The sequence below is a fragment of the Globicephala melas genome, chromosome X (genome assembly GCF_963455315.2).
Source record: "Globicephala melas chromosome X, mGloMel1.2, whole genome shotgun sequence".
In the NCBI taxonomy this organism is placed as follows: Eukaryota; Metazoa; Chordata; class Mammalia; order Artiodactyla; family Delphinidae; genus Globicephala; species Globicephala melas.
The window spans coordinates 70528505-70542375 of NC_083335.1; the positions used below are offsets into that span (position 1 = coordinate 70528505).

The 13871-nt window shown below is 58.1% G+C and overlaps 1 protein-coding gene across 1 annotated transcript; it reads right to left on the reverse strand.

Moving 5' to 3' along the window:
• Positions 1-268: 268 nt before the first annotated feature.
• EFNB1 (ephrin B1) lies at positions 269-13129 on the reverse strand. The gene is made up of 5 exons (XM_030847087.2): positions 12233-13129; positions 3483-3760; positions 2624-2716; positions 2278-2406; positions 269-2115 (listed from the first exon to the last, which is right to left on the reverse strand). The coding sequence occupies exons 1-5, from the start codon at positions 12358-12360 to the stop codon at positions 1703-1705; spliced, it is 1041 nt and encodes a 346-aa protein (XP_030702947.2). The 5' UTR covers positions 12361-13129; the 3' UTR covers positions 269-1702.
• Between the last annotated feature and the right edge of the window lie 742 nt (positions 13130-13871).

Sequence of the window (13871 nt, forward strand, 5' to 3'; positions counted from 1 at the left end):
TAGGACAGCCACCATCTTCCCATACCAGACCAGATCACCAGTGTTTTGGGCACATGAAAATCACACACACGTGCTCTCTCTCTCTCTCTCTCCTCTCTCTCTCTCTCTCTCTCCCTCTCTCTCTCTCTCTCTCACACTCATATACTCACTCATACACTCACACGTCATTCCCCAACATCACGACACCATTTTACACCCATTTCTCCATGTGGTTAATTTTTTTTTTTTAGTTCTCATTTTTTCTAAGAAAAAAGCAACAAGAAAATAATTCAGAGTTTATACAAAACATCTTTACATTATTTTTTTTCCAAAAAAGACTAGTATTTACACAAATGGCAACAGAAACAAAAACAAAAAAAACCTTTCGACTGCCACCTGGAAGGGACTGGCTGTTCCGCTCCCTCTCCCACCTGGCAGTGGGGTGGGCACCTGGCCAGGAGGCAGTGTGGAAGTGGATGGTGGGAGGCCCAGCTCCTTCCATGGCCACTCTGGGAGTGCCTGCAAGGCGCTTGCTAGTGGCAGTCTGTTAGCAGCCGTGCTGGCAAGGAGCCGGGGTCAAAGTGCACGGCGTGCTGGCCCAGCCCTAGGCAAGCCTCTTCCTCTTTCCAAGCCCCAGCCCAAGACTGGGGGGCTAGCGGGAGCTGGGTTAGGGGGGCACCCACCTGAGCTAGAGCCCAGAAAAGAAGCAGGCTACCTGGCCTTATACCCGCTTAGTTCTCCGCCCTGGGCCTCTGTTTCCCCACCAGGCCGAAGGGTGCCAAAGGTGAGGGGAGAACAGGGCAGAGCGGAGAAGGGGGAACTCCCAGCTCTGCAGGGCAAATAGCCACCTGGGTACCTCACCTCCCTCCACCCCCCATGAGGTCATCTGCCTGCAGCAGCTCTCCTGTTCCCCAGGCAACAGCCAATTAAGACATTAATAACCGTGAGAGTGAGGGAGGCAGGATATGCCCAAGTATCCCACAGGAAGTTTTTTTTTTTTTTTTTTGGTGGAAGGGTGGCAGCCACTACCCCATTGCCAAGATCAGCACTGTAGAAGGAGAGTCAGTGGGGGAGGGTGAGACACCTTGCCCAATGGCACTCTTGTCTTCCCTCGTGGGCAAGAACAGCCCTGGCCTGTCCCCTCCCCACAAAAAATACACCAACAAGTTTATAAAAGAAATGCCATCCTATGCTTCCCGGCTGGCCACATCCTGCCCCAGGCCCCTGATACTGCGGAAGGCTGGGCTCAGAAAACCTGGGGAGGGGCTGTCTTTTCCATTTTTCCATTTTTCTTAAAAAAAAAAAAAAGAGAACAGATGAAAATGAGTTGACAGCTAAAAAAATGAACACAAAAACATTAAAAACAGTGATGATAGCGGACAAGAAGTCCTGGGAAGGGAGAAAGGGGGCGAGGGGGCACAGGGCCGGGGGGGCGTCTCCCTGCCTGCTGTCCATCAGCATCCGACCCTGCCCTCCAAGAAGGGGTGCCCCTGCAGAGCCCAAAGGCCTGGCCAGAGGGGGAAGGCACAAGAGCATGGGGGCTGGGGGCACAAGCACCCCCCTCTGAAGCCCAGGGGGCGGGGCAAAAGGGGGATTATAAAAGCCAAGAAACTACAAAACTAAATACAAAGATGGGCACAGCTGGCAAGGGGAGGGACGTGGGTGAGGATGGAGAGGTGCAGTCCCGGCTGACTGTCCCTCAGGGCCGAGGCTGCCAGGGCCCTCAGACCTTGTAGTAGATGTTCGCGGGGCTCTGGGGCGGCATCTCCTGGACGATGTAGACAGGGTGCCCGTAGTCCCCACTCACCTTCTCATAGTGGGGGCAGTAGTTGTTCTCTGTAGTCCGTAAGGGGATGATGATGTCGCTGGGCTCGGTGCCCGCCGTGCCACTGCCCCCCTTAGGACTGGCCAGGGTGCTGAGCGAGAGGGCGGGCGCCCGCTGCTGCGTGTGCTTGCGGTGCCGCTTGCGCAGCTTCAGCAGCAGGATGGTCAGGAAGATGATGATGAGCAGGAAGATGACGCAGCCGGCGCCCACGGCCGCAAACAATGCCACCTTGGAGTTGAAGAAGCTGTCGGGGTCCCCGCTGCTGCCTCCACTCCCACCGGAGCCGCTTTTCTCATCCTGGTTCACAGTCTCTGTGGACGGGGGAGGGAGGCAAGGGAGGGGAAGAAGGTCAGCCAGGGGTCCCAGGGACACATAGCAGATCTCGGGCCACGCCCTGCCTTCCTTCAGAGCTAGGGCCTGAAAGGGCAGCCGAGCAATGGCTTCTGCCCTCTGGGAGACTCCCATACACTCACCGTGCTTGCCGTCAGAGTCACCCAGGGAGCCCCGACCACTGGGGGCCTGTGTAGCCATCTTGATAGTGTTGTCTGCCTCCTTGCTGGGCCGGCTGGTAGTCAGCTGCTCGGGCGTCACAGCATTGGGGTCTGGGGGTGGGGAGAGAACAAGTGAAGGGGGAACTCCGGCAGCGTAGGTGCCTCAGTTACATAGCACCCACCGGCCAAGAATGGCCCGGATACTGGACCTCAGATCCCCTATCCCTACTGCCCCCTCTGCCACTACTCCCCACGCCACCCCCCGCCACCCAGTGAGGAGCATCTGTCGCAAAAGCCTAGCTGAGGAGCCCTCGGCCTGGGTGCTCACCTTGCCCAACCTTCATGACAATCTTCATGGTGCGTGTGCGGCACACACCTCCCTCCCGGTTCTCCAGTCCCTCCAGGCTCCCATTGGATGTAGCTGCAGCAAGAGGCCAGAGCAGTCAGGAGGAGGAAGAGGTCTGCCAGCATTACCCAGAAGCCCTAGTGACGTCTAAGCCCTTAAGAATAGAACTGGGAACCAGGGAGTTGCAGGCAGCTCCCACCCACCCGTGAACCTTTCTACTTCTCTCCTCCCACTAGGAACAGAGTCCAGGAACTAGCCCCTCCCATGAGGATGCTGCTCCCCTACCATGACCAAGGCCACAGGCCCTTCTTTCTCAGTGGAAGCTACATGTGTCTCCTCATTGGGTGACGTTGCTCAGAGGCCAAGCAATCAGAACTGGCATGGTGAGGAAGACTTCTCCACAGACTAGAAGGAATCCTAGATTAGGTGTCAGGAGAACTGGGTTGGAAACCCAACCCACTCCCTAACTCTCTGTGTGATCTAGGGCAAGAAGCCCCTTCACCTCTTGGGGCCTCCATTTCCCATGAAGAGAAAGGCTGAAGCTTTGCCAATTCTGCCATTCCCAAGGTTAGATCTTAGGTGGGCAAAGAAAATAAGAGAGAGAGCACCACGAATCAGAGTCGTCTCCCACCCAGCTCCTAGAGCCAGGGCGAGCTGGCAGCGGAGGCCCCTTGGTAAACGCTGGGGCCGGAATTCCAAGGCCACACTACGAGGAGAGCACGCCACTCTTCAAAGGGGACTGGATCAGGCTGGGCCTGAATTGTGTGCGGTCTCAGTGCGCTACTCAGAAGTTCCCACTGCTACAGGACAGGAAAGAACCATGCGGTGGGCAGGGACTCACAGGTAATATAGTAATCGTGGTGCTTCTTGAACTCCAGGCCCATGTAGTTGGGGCTGAACTCCTGGAACTTGATGGTGAAACGGATTTCCTGCTCTGGCCTATTGCAGGTGACCAGCACGTTGGGGTCGAGCACGGTGCTGCAGGCAGCTGCCTGCTCAGGCCGCACCAGGTACAGCTTGTAGTACTCATAGGGCCGCCCAGCTTCTGCTCGGGGGCAGATGATGTCCAGCTTGTCTCCAATCTTTGGGTAGATCACCAGGCCCTTCCCACTCAGAAACCTGCCCAAGAAGGAAGAGATGGTTAGCCTCAGGGTTGGGGGTCTCAGGCCATCCCCAGAACCAGGGGAGCAGACAATGAGGGCCAGGCTGGGCACACTGGGTGGAGATGGCGAGGACAGGCATTCTGTCCTTTTTCCATCCTTATGCTGGGGGTGGGGAAAGAGAACCATGCTGCCAGCAGGGTGTGGAAGGGGTGGCCCATGGGCAAGGCTGCCAGGCTTTGACTGCTCGGCAGGGTGGGGCACTGCCTGGCTGGGGGAGCCCTTTGTCCTAATGTGGCATTTCCGCAGGGGGGCTGACGTGGCAGATGGGCTGGGCACCTAGATGTCAGGCTTGGGTTGCCTGGATGTGGCAGCCCTGTCCTCCTCGCACTCCCAACATACTCACATTCCTTCATAGCCTCTGCTACCGGCCCTCCAGCACACACGCGTGTACATGCGCTCATGCGCACAGACACACACAAAGAAGCACACACACAATGAGCCCTAGAAACCACCCCCACAGCTCCCAGCCAACGGCTGGGGATGCACAACCTATCTTGGCCCCATGCCTTCTCCCCCATCCTTGCTAATCTTGGGCATGATGGGGAGATAGGAACAGGCCTTGCCTAGAGCCAAGGGATAATGGGCACAGTCTCCAGCCAGGTACAGCTCCACACAGCTCTCTCCACTCCCCACTCCCACTGCCTGGCATCCTACCAGGACTCATCCCACCCCCATAATGCAAAAGCCTGAATCCCCAAATCTGGCCAGTCTCACTGCAAAGGATAACAGAGAAAGGGGAGAAGAGGCCTGAGCAGGAACAACAGATCATACAAGACAGAGCCCCAGGAACCTCGCTCATCTGCCTTCTAATCCACTCCCAACACACACACACACACACACACACACACACACACACACACACAGCCTCTGCTCCCCATCCTGAGAGGAGATGGACAAATGCCTCCCGAGCCAGGTTCATCTTCTAATCCAGAAGGCCAGGCACTGGGAAATAGCAGGGGGAGGGCAGCTGCCTGGGGCCACCGATTCACATCATCCTGTCCTTGCCTAAGCACAGTAAGCGCTCTCGGCCATTTCTGAGCCTGGGAGCAAGTCGGTACAATGTAGGAGAAAGAAGACAGACTTTGGAATCAGATGGATGGTGGCCCTTACTAGCTCTGTGACCTTGGATGAGCTGCCTGATCTCCCTATCTTTCAGTGTCCTCACTTATAAACTGGGGATGGGAAGAGGCCCTCCTCCAAGGATGGTGGAGGGGAGGCATGATGGCATGTATAGAGCACATAGTTGGCACTCAACCGTGATTCCTGCTTAGAAATAGCGTGGTCTGCCAAGAGGCAGGAGGCCAGACACTAACACCAAGGACCTATGAGCCCAGTCTCGTTTCTTGGGTGGGAAAGAGGAAAAGATGATACAGCTCCATCCTCAAGGACTCTACTGTCCGGTGTGGTTCAGAAAAGTAAATGGCCCATGCCACAGCAATGGATAGCACCAGGCTATCTGGAGGCTGTGTGAGAGGATGGTGGCTCAAAAGGCAAGGGCTGGACGCAGAGAGAGGAAGGAGACAGCTCATCGGACAGGACAGTCAGAAATGGTCCCACAGAAAGAGTGGGATGAAAGCAGATCCTGGGGGAGGAATAAGAAGTCAACATCCAGCAAGAGCAGACAGCAGTGGTTGGGACAAAAAACCCAGGCCAGTGACTGGCCCAGTGATGGGTAGAGAGGAGCAGAAGAAGAGGGGGTAAAGCTCAGCTGGGGCCAGACTGAAAGGCCAGGGTCACAAGAAGCAGTGTGGGTTTCATCCAGTGGGGGACAGACTCTCTAGCAGAAGGGACAATGAAGGGCCGAAGGCAGTGCTTCAAGGGAATGAAGCTAACGGTGGAAGAACATGGTTCTACTCCCTGAGGGCCCATTCCACAGTGGGGGCTACAAGGCACAAGGGCCTCCTGGGAGCTCAGTATCCTCACCGGATGGATGGAAATGATACCCAAGGAGGTGACTAAGGGAACTAGACCAAGTAGATGGAGTGGATGAAGAACAGCAGCCCTCTCTCCACGTCCAGGGAAGCTCCACTAAGCTGGGACCTGCCATCCTTCTGTGCAGGAGGGTAAAAGCAACAACAAGGAGGTCTCACCCACCTTAGTACCTAGCTTTACCACACTCCAGAAGGCCAGAAAGGAAGCAGGCATGGGATGGAGGCCCACACAAACATTTGAGAGAAAACACCCCCAACTCCATGCGCTACAGAAAGCCAAGAAGTTTCACCAAAGCCTCTATAATTCCTAAGGCATTTTTCACTTTCCAATCTTCATACTGGTTCCATCCAGGCAGTAGGATTAGACAACTTCTAACATCTTAGAGATAGAAGGAACCTTCGAGACCTACTGAGTCCAGGCTCCTCATGTGAGGGAATGAGTAACCAGGTGAATGTTCCTGTTGAAGAGGGGTGCTCAGAGCCAACCCGAGGAGCCTAAACTCACCCAGGATGTTAACTCCTAGGGGTCTAAGAGTACCTTAAACATTGGCTGAATCCTTATAGAGCTGCACCTCCGTAAGACCGTAACTGGAGATGACAGCAGGTAGAGGGCACGCAAAGGGGTACAGGCCAGCTCACTTTTCTAACCACTTGGCCCGCCTTACTCACCAGGGAGTCTTGTCTACCCTGAGCAGTCTCCCATCACCATTCAGGTTCTGGAGCCCTGGAACCCAGAGACAACCGAGGAAACAGATGTCTACATAGTGGGTGGGGGAGGGGGAGGAGAGAAGACTATTGCCCCCAACACCCCTCAGACTCTCGTCAACCTCAGAGAACAGAATTCATAAATATTCATGAGTTCATTTGCATAGCAGCTGGCAGAGGGAAACTCACCTTCCCCTAAAGTGCAGAAGGGAGAGGAGCCTGATGAGACCCACCTTCCCTGACCCTGGTCCCCCATGATGGTACCTTCTCAGCTTCTTCCCCACCACTGTGAAAAGTGCCTCTGGGCCTGTGAGAAGCCCCAGAAAGTGGTGAGAGGCCACGAGGTGTGGGTATGCAGCCCGTGAGAGTGAAGCCCAAGGTCAGGTATGACGCTAGTCATCCTGTACAGCGGGGACCCTGCTGGTCTCCCCTCGTACCCTCCAGGTTAGGAGTAGGGGCCGACAGGAGGAGGAAGAGAGTACCTAGTTAAACTCTTTACCCTCCAGTTTTCAAAAACTACTACTCCCCCCATTATCAAACCAAGCTTTCCTGCCTGGGGCCACCCCCAGACAAAGCCCTTTTCTGGAAAATAAGGGGATTGACATGGCCCAGCAGGAAGCCTGCAGCAGGTCGCCATGGTAACCCCTGAGGCCTTCCCTCCTTAGCCTCTGATAGCTCCTGGGACCCCAGGGAGCCACCCCAGGGAGTAAAAGGACTTAGGGAGGCAGCCTGCCATTCAGTCTCTGTCTGTGGCCTGCCTCTTCCCCTCTACCCTAGCCCAAGTCTCTCCCCCAGCCTGCCTACTGAGCTTAGAAGTATCACCATGACTGCTGAAAAGAATCCTGGGAGAGAAGAAGCCTGAGGGTCTGGGGTAGTGGCCAGTGCTGGTCAGAGGCCAACTGCCCCCCCCCTGCTTCTTTGTCCAGTTAAGCCCCTATCCACCCATACACAGACAATCTATAGCAGAGAGAGTTTGGAGCTATGGGGGTCATGCCTAGAAAGCTGCCAACGTTCCACCACACTTCCTTCCCTCTCATCCTTCCCTCAGGCTCTAGGGACTTGTGGTCAGAGAGTGGCCAAAGGGAGAGCCTGGTCCTAGGCCATGCCAGCCCAGGTTTGGTAGAAGACTCTAGCCACAGCTTTGATTCAGTGACTCTGGCACCACTGCGCCTGCACCCCAGGGTGGCAGGACCAGCGGAGGACAGAACCCAAGCTGGAGCTCAAGTGTGCTCTCATCCCAGCAAGGGTGGGGAGACCCCAAATTAAAGGCTCCTCTTTCACTCCCCCAGCTCCACCCAGCCCCCGAGGCAGCAGGAGCAGGCCTGGCATGTCCCAGCAGTGCCCGCCCAGGCGTGGGTGGGCAGGAACAGCAGCTGGGTCCTGGCACACACACAGCACTGTCGGAGGCAGGGAAGCCAGGAGAGCCCCAGAGGAAGTCCCCCCCACACCTACACTGAACTATGCCTCCCCTCTGCCCCACCTGGCCAATGCTAGGGCCCACTGAGGGCTTAACAGCCCCTTCCTTGTTGTCTGCTTTCTGTGGGGTCCCTGAGAGGCAGTGAGATTCCTGGCCCAGAGAGGAACCAAGGCTGCTATTCAGAGCCCGGGAGGGAGAGTGCCAGGCATCGAGCTGGCTGCCTCTAGATCAGGTCACCCCGAGCAAGCGGCCCTCAGACGTAGGCCTAGTAAAATCAAATGAGGAAGCTGGAGCACTGCTCATCCCACGTGGGCAGGGCCTGAGTCACAAGGACAGATGCACACACACCTGTGAGGTGAGAGCGAAAGCCGGGGGCAAAAGCCAGCGCCTCCTCCGAAACCCAGTCTCTCCCAGATTCCAAGGCAGTGGGATGGTGTGGAAAGAATGGCACAAGGCACAGCTCTCCCCACTACAAGCTGACTGACTTTAAACAAGTCATTTTCCTTTTCTGGGCAAATGCCTCCTCGTCTGGAAAATGGGCAATTCCAACTTCCCAGGGCTGTTGGGAACATCCAGTGAGTTCATATCTGAGAATGCTTTGGAGGTAGCAAGGTACTGCCCAACTGTTAGTTAGCACACCAAGCACAGTACCATTTAGAAGAAGCTGAACGAGCTGACTACACTCCTGGCTGCTAGCACCGCCACCCAAAACAGCTACAATGAGAACCCACCCAGGAGGGGCTGCTACAGAGCCCAGGGCAAGGAACCCAGAACATGGCTGGTGAGCATTCCCTTACCTCAGCTCCCCTAATAATCACAGGGTGGACCCTCCCCGCAAACCTACTGTTCCCATGGCAACCAGCGGCCTCCTGGCTGGCCCACCCACTCCATACTCCCAACACCAGGAAACAGTGATGCACAGTGGTATCCAGGGCCCACTCATCCCCATCCCTCATAGTTGGTGAGGCAGTGGAGAGCCTGAGGGGAGAAAGGGAACCCTGGATTCAGCCTCCAGTCCAGCCTTACCAGGCCCTTCTTGCCCCAGGTCTGGCTGCCTGGGGGTGGGGGAGGGAGGGAGGGGAACAGGGAACTTTAGAGGAGCTGCTGGCTTCCCATCACTTTCAGGCCCCCACCTGTGGCCAATCAGCCACAGAGTAGAAGAGGTCAGGTCCCTAGCCACCCCGGAAAGGGGCCCCCTGAGCTGGCCTCCCCAGGACTGTGAGCTGGAACAGCTGTGAGGGGGCTGGGACCTACACTTTGGCTTGTAGCAGGCAAGCCTGGGTTGGGGTCTGCAGCTGCCCCCACCCATGCTGGATGGAGTCAAGGGTCCTGGATGCCAAGCTGAAGCCCCCACCCCCGCCCCTTGCAGGGAAGGTGTAATATGATCTCAGGCACATTCCCACTCTCTGGAGGTGGAGGAACCTGAGTGGGGGGCAGGAAGGGGTCAGAATGGGACTGAGAGACTGAACTGCAGCAGCTGGACTTGGCTGAGGACTCAAGTATGAGGCCTGCCGGCTGCCCCAAGTTCTCAGGGGAGGAGGCTGGAGGAGGGGTCTGCCCTGGGACCTTCCATCACAGCCCCCCCACCCCACACAAGCATGCCCATGTACTCTGGTTCCTCCCAACCTCTAACGGGCCCAGACCCACCTTCCCACCCTACACTTATCGGGCAAATCTGACAAGGGGCCAAGCTCTTGCCACCCAGGGACTACCACCCTGGAAGGCCACAGCACCAATTTGGGAAAGAGGCTGGGAGTCTGGAGTCAGCCCTTCCGGCTCCCCTCTCCCGGTCAGGGCTGGGGCTGCCCGTATCCTGGAACCTGGAAACATACCCCCAGCCCCACCACTTCTTTATTTTGATTTTTTACCAAGGAGGAAGCAATTAAGCAGGGTTTATAGGCGCTGGGAGATTTCGGGGGGGGGGGTTGCCAGCTCCTGACAGGACTGAGGCGAGAGACCAAAAGCTGGGAGGAAGAGGGGAGGGAAGAGAGAAAATGAGCCTGTGAGGGAGAGCACGGGCATGTGCGAGAAACAAAAGGACTCGAGAAAAAGAGGCAGAGAGTGACTAAGAGTGAGAGGGAGTGTGAGAAAGAGGGAGAGCGGGCAAGCAGAGCTGGAGAGTGAACGCGGCTCACACAGGATGTGAGAGGGCGAACCGACAAGGGCCTGAGAGGGAGAAGTCAGGCAGGAGGAAAAGAGGGAGAGACGGACAGGAAAAGACCGTTGATTTGAAAGGCTGTGGCAGTCCCAGGCTTGGGCGCAGTGGCAGAGACAGCCTCCCCGAGCTCAGAGTGAAGCTGAGGGCAGTGCCTTCCTCCTGTCCTCCTGCCCCCCCAAACCCGTGCCAACACACACAGACAGGCTGCATTCCAGACCCCTGAGCATAGATGGAACTCTGGAGGGGGTGCTGCGCGCAGGGGCACCAGTATGAGTCCCCCACCATTCCCAGGATCTGCTCAATTACAGGATGGAATTCGTGCAAGTCCTATTGAGGCCTCAGCCACCACTCCCACCACCCCCAGGATGCCTACCCTCAGCCTGAAGTGGATCGGGGAATGGGGCAGATCTCAAAAACCTGCAAACCGTTCCAGAGCACTCAGGCCTCAAGACACAAAAAGGGTGAAGCTCAGGGAGATCTTGTTTCTCCCAGCCACCCCCGACCTCACTCTGCAGGAGGGCTCCTTTCCAGCTGTGGAGCTGCCTGCTATCTCTGGTTAGAGACCCGAGAGAGCAATTAGGTCACTCCCATGAGCCCCTAGGATGGGCTACCCCAGGCTGATTTCAGCTCTCCTGGCTCAAGAGAGAGCATTTCCAGCCTCCACCTTTACAGGAGGGAACTGGGCACTTCACAGCCTTTCTCCTTGGTCTGAGCAGCCCGAGGCCCCCAGACCATTTTGAGTCCCTGCTGTTAGGAGAGCACTGGGCCCAGTTTGGCTTCTGGGTTAAGGAAAAATCGTTGTCAATCCCTTTCCTTGTACCCTGACCCTGGTTTAGACATCCCACTAACCAATAAATAGGACTGTACCTTAACCTAAGGAGAAGAGAAGTAAAGAAGCTGCCCTCTCCCACTCCAGGGCTGAGAGGTGCATGACCCCTGGAACCTAAGAGGTCAAGACAGGCAGGAGCTCGGGAAGTTAGCGGGGAGCCCATAAGAGTGGACAGGAAGAGATTCCAGGTACAGGAATCATAGAGCACAGAGGACAGGCCAAGGGCCCCCAGTTTCCCACTAAGTGGGGTGTCCGCACACTGCTGGGACCTCCAGAAAACAAGAAGGAAGAGCAATTTTGACCCTGGGTTCCAACCTGAGTCCTGGATGCCAAAAGAGAAAAAGGTCCAGAGGTCACTACACAATCCAGCGACTCCCCACTAACAGCCCAGAAACCACTGAGCCACCGCCCTGAAAGGTGTGTGTGTTGTTGGGAGGTGGGGGAGGATTGTGAAGGGTAAGGAGGAGGGAGAAAAGAAAGGATCTCCTCTACATAGCTGCCTCCCCAACCCCTTTGGGAAAGCTAAGCACAACTCCCCAATCTGAGGACAGAAGGTGGGGGGGCCAGTGGGACCCGCCTGGGCAGGAATCCTTTGCTTGCCACCCACTTCCCTAGCCACCTCGGCCGCCACTCTCCACCCCGGCCAGCCCTGGAAGCTCTGCCGCCGGCTCCATTGGACCCCCGACGAGCGCTGGATCGACACCCCCCCCCCAACAAAACCTCTCTCCCACTCCGCCCCTCTCCACCCGCCGCCTTTGTGAGCCTGGGAGCGGCGCCCGCCCTTCCACGGACCCAGCAGGGAGAAAGTCGGGGGTGGGGGGAGGCTAGGAGAGACGGCAAAGCGAAAAGCTAGGGAAGCAAACTGGGAAGAAAGAGAAATGAAAATGAGAGAAGCCCGAATGGAGATACAGGCACTGCCACCCGCCCCAAGCGCGAAGTCCCACGCCACGGTCCCTTCACAGCTAAACAAACGGGGAACCTGTGTTCCGGCCTCTTCCCCCGCCCAGGTCAAGCTCGCCCACCCCCCGCCCCCAGCGGCTCTTGGCGAAAACCGCCACGTTCCCAGGGGCCCCAGAGGGGGCTGCTTTCTCTCCCCGACCCAGCTCTCCGGTGCGCTCAAAGGCGCTCAGACTCCCAGCTCCGCCCGGCGCGACCACCTCGACTTGATCCGGGACGTGCGGAGGAGAGGGCCGGGAAGCTGAGGGGTCACAACCCAGCCAAGTGCCCCCACCCAACCCCACCGCACCCTTCCCCGCCCGGCCGCAGGGAAACACACTCGAAAAAGCCATAGACAAAATGGGGCGCCGCTCCTCCTCCGAACACCTTCCCACAGGCGCTCGGGGGCGCGCGGCCTCACCCCCAGGGACCAGAGCAGATAAGTTACTCACTTGGGGTTGAGGGAGCTCCAGGACACGGGCTCTAGATTCTTGGCCAGCGGGGTGGCGAGCCGGCACAGCGCCAACACGACCATCGCCACAAGCCACTTGCCGAGCCAACGCTGGCCAGGCCGGGCCATCTTCCCTGGGGCAGGCTGCACTTCGGGATGCCCTGGCGCCTCCTCAGCAAAGCTGGCCTCGCCTTCCCGTGCCGCGCTGCGCTCCGAGAAGCTCAGGCGCCCATCCTCCGCAGCCGCCGGCCTTGAAGTGCTCCCCTCCCGCCGGCTTCGGTGTCGCTCTTCTCCGCCCCGCCGGCCAGGAGGACTCACTGGGCAGCCGCCCCCAACCCGAGCATGAGCTGTGGCCTCCGAGGGCTCGCTCCACTGGCCTCTCCGCCGCACGAAGCACGACGGGGGCTCTGCGCCCCCGGGTGATCCCGTCCGATTCCGCTCGGCTCCCCGAGACTGTTTGGGACTGTGCGACCTCTCCCCGACGGGGTCTCGCCGCTGGGGACTCGGTGGCCGCCCGGACGCCTCGACCGCCCCGGGATCGGCACCCCTGGGAAGAAGTGGGAGTCTCCCCACCACACGAGCTCGGTCTGGGGGCTCCCGACCGGGCCGCCCTAGCACGGGCTCCGTTCCTCCAGGCCACACTGGGACTCCGGGCTGCGCGCCCCCCGACAGCTTCGACTTCAGCGCGGGGCCCGCTCAGTGTACTTAGAAGAGCGCGGAGACACTGCCGAGCGAGCTAGTCCCATCAGTTTGCGCCTCTGAAGCCTAGGCCGGGTGGCCCGGCAGCCCAGTCGCCGAGTCCTAGCTCCCTGGCGATTGCGCCCGAGGCTCTACGGTCAGTGCGAGGCTCACACACCTCCCACTGCTGACCAGCGCGCATACACTCCCTCCGCCGCCGCTGAGCTGTCTACTCCCCTGCTCAGGCGTACGCAAGGCCAACCCTACGCATCTTAGCCAATAGCAAGCTGCGTCACGGGGTCCTTGCCCTGCACCACGCCCCCAGAACAGGAAGGAGGCGGGGTTTTAGGGAGCTCTTAAGGACGCCGCGCTCTCGATGGCACCAATCTGAGTGTGCGGCTCCTGCGGTTATTGATGGATCCTGCCTAGTCCTGTTACCAGAGCGCTCAGCCCGTGGGAAGTTGGCGCTCCTCTAGAGCTATCGGCCTGCTCTCCTCCCCGAGCGCCTGGTCGACACTCCGGCCCACTGACCTGGGCCAAACAGGCTCAGTACTTTTCCCGGGAAAGTACTACCATTCTTTTTGTTACACACGCGAGCCCTGAAGTCCTTGCTCGGTGCCCACCTCCGTGACAAGGATAGCTTGTTTACTCCTGGTGCCATCTCACATAGGGCTCTGGTGGGCTTTCCTCCTTCCGCCCTCGCCGTGCAGTGTCCGCTTGCACATGGACCCGGACCCGGAGTCCTGAACAAACGGATAGCGGTGGGCGGTGGCGTCTCAGAGGGGTCAAGTACGGGAAAGTTGGGAAGATGAGTTCTTCGCCCCTGGGGAGCAGGCCTTGGGAATCTCAACTTTGGGGAAGAGACTTGTGGGACACCAGGGGCCCAGATTTCGAGTCTTGTCCTGTCTGAAGGCGCGGGCAAGGCCCTGGGATAGGCCAGTGGGGATGAGAGGGCACCTCGA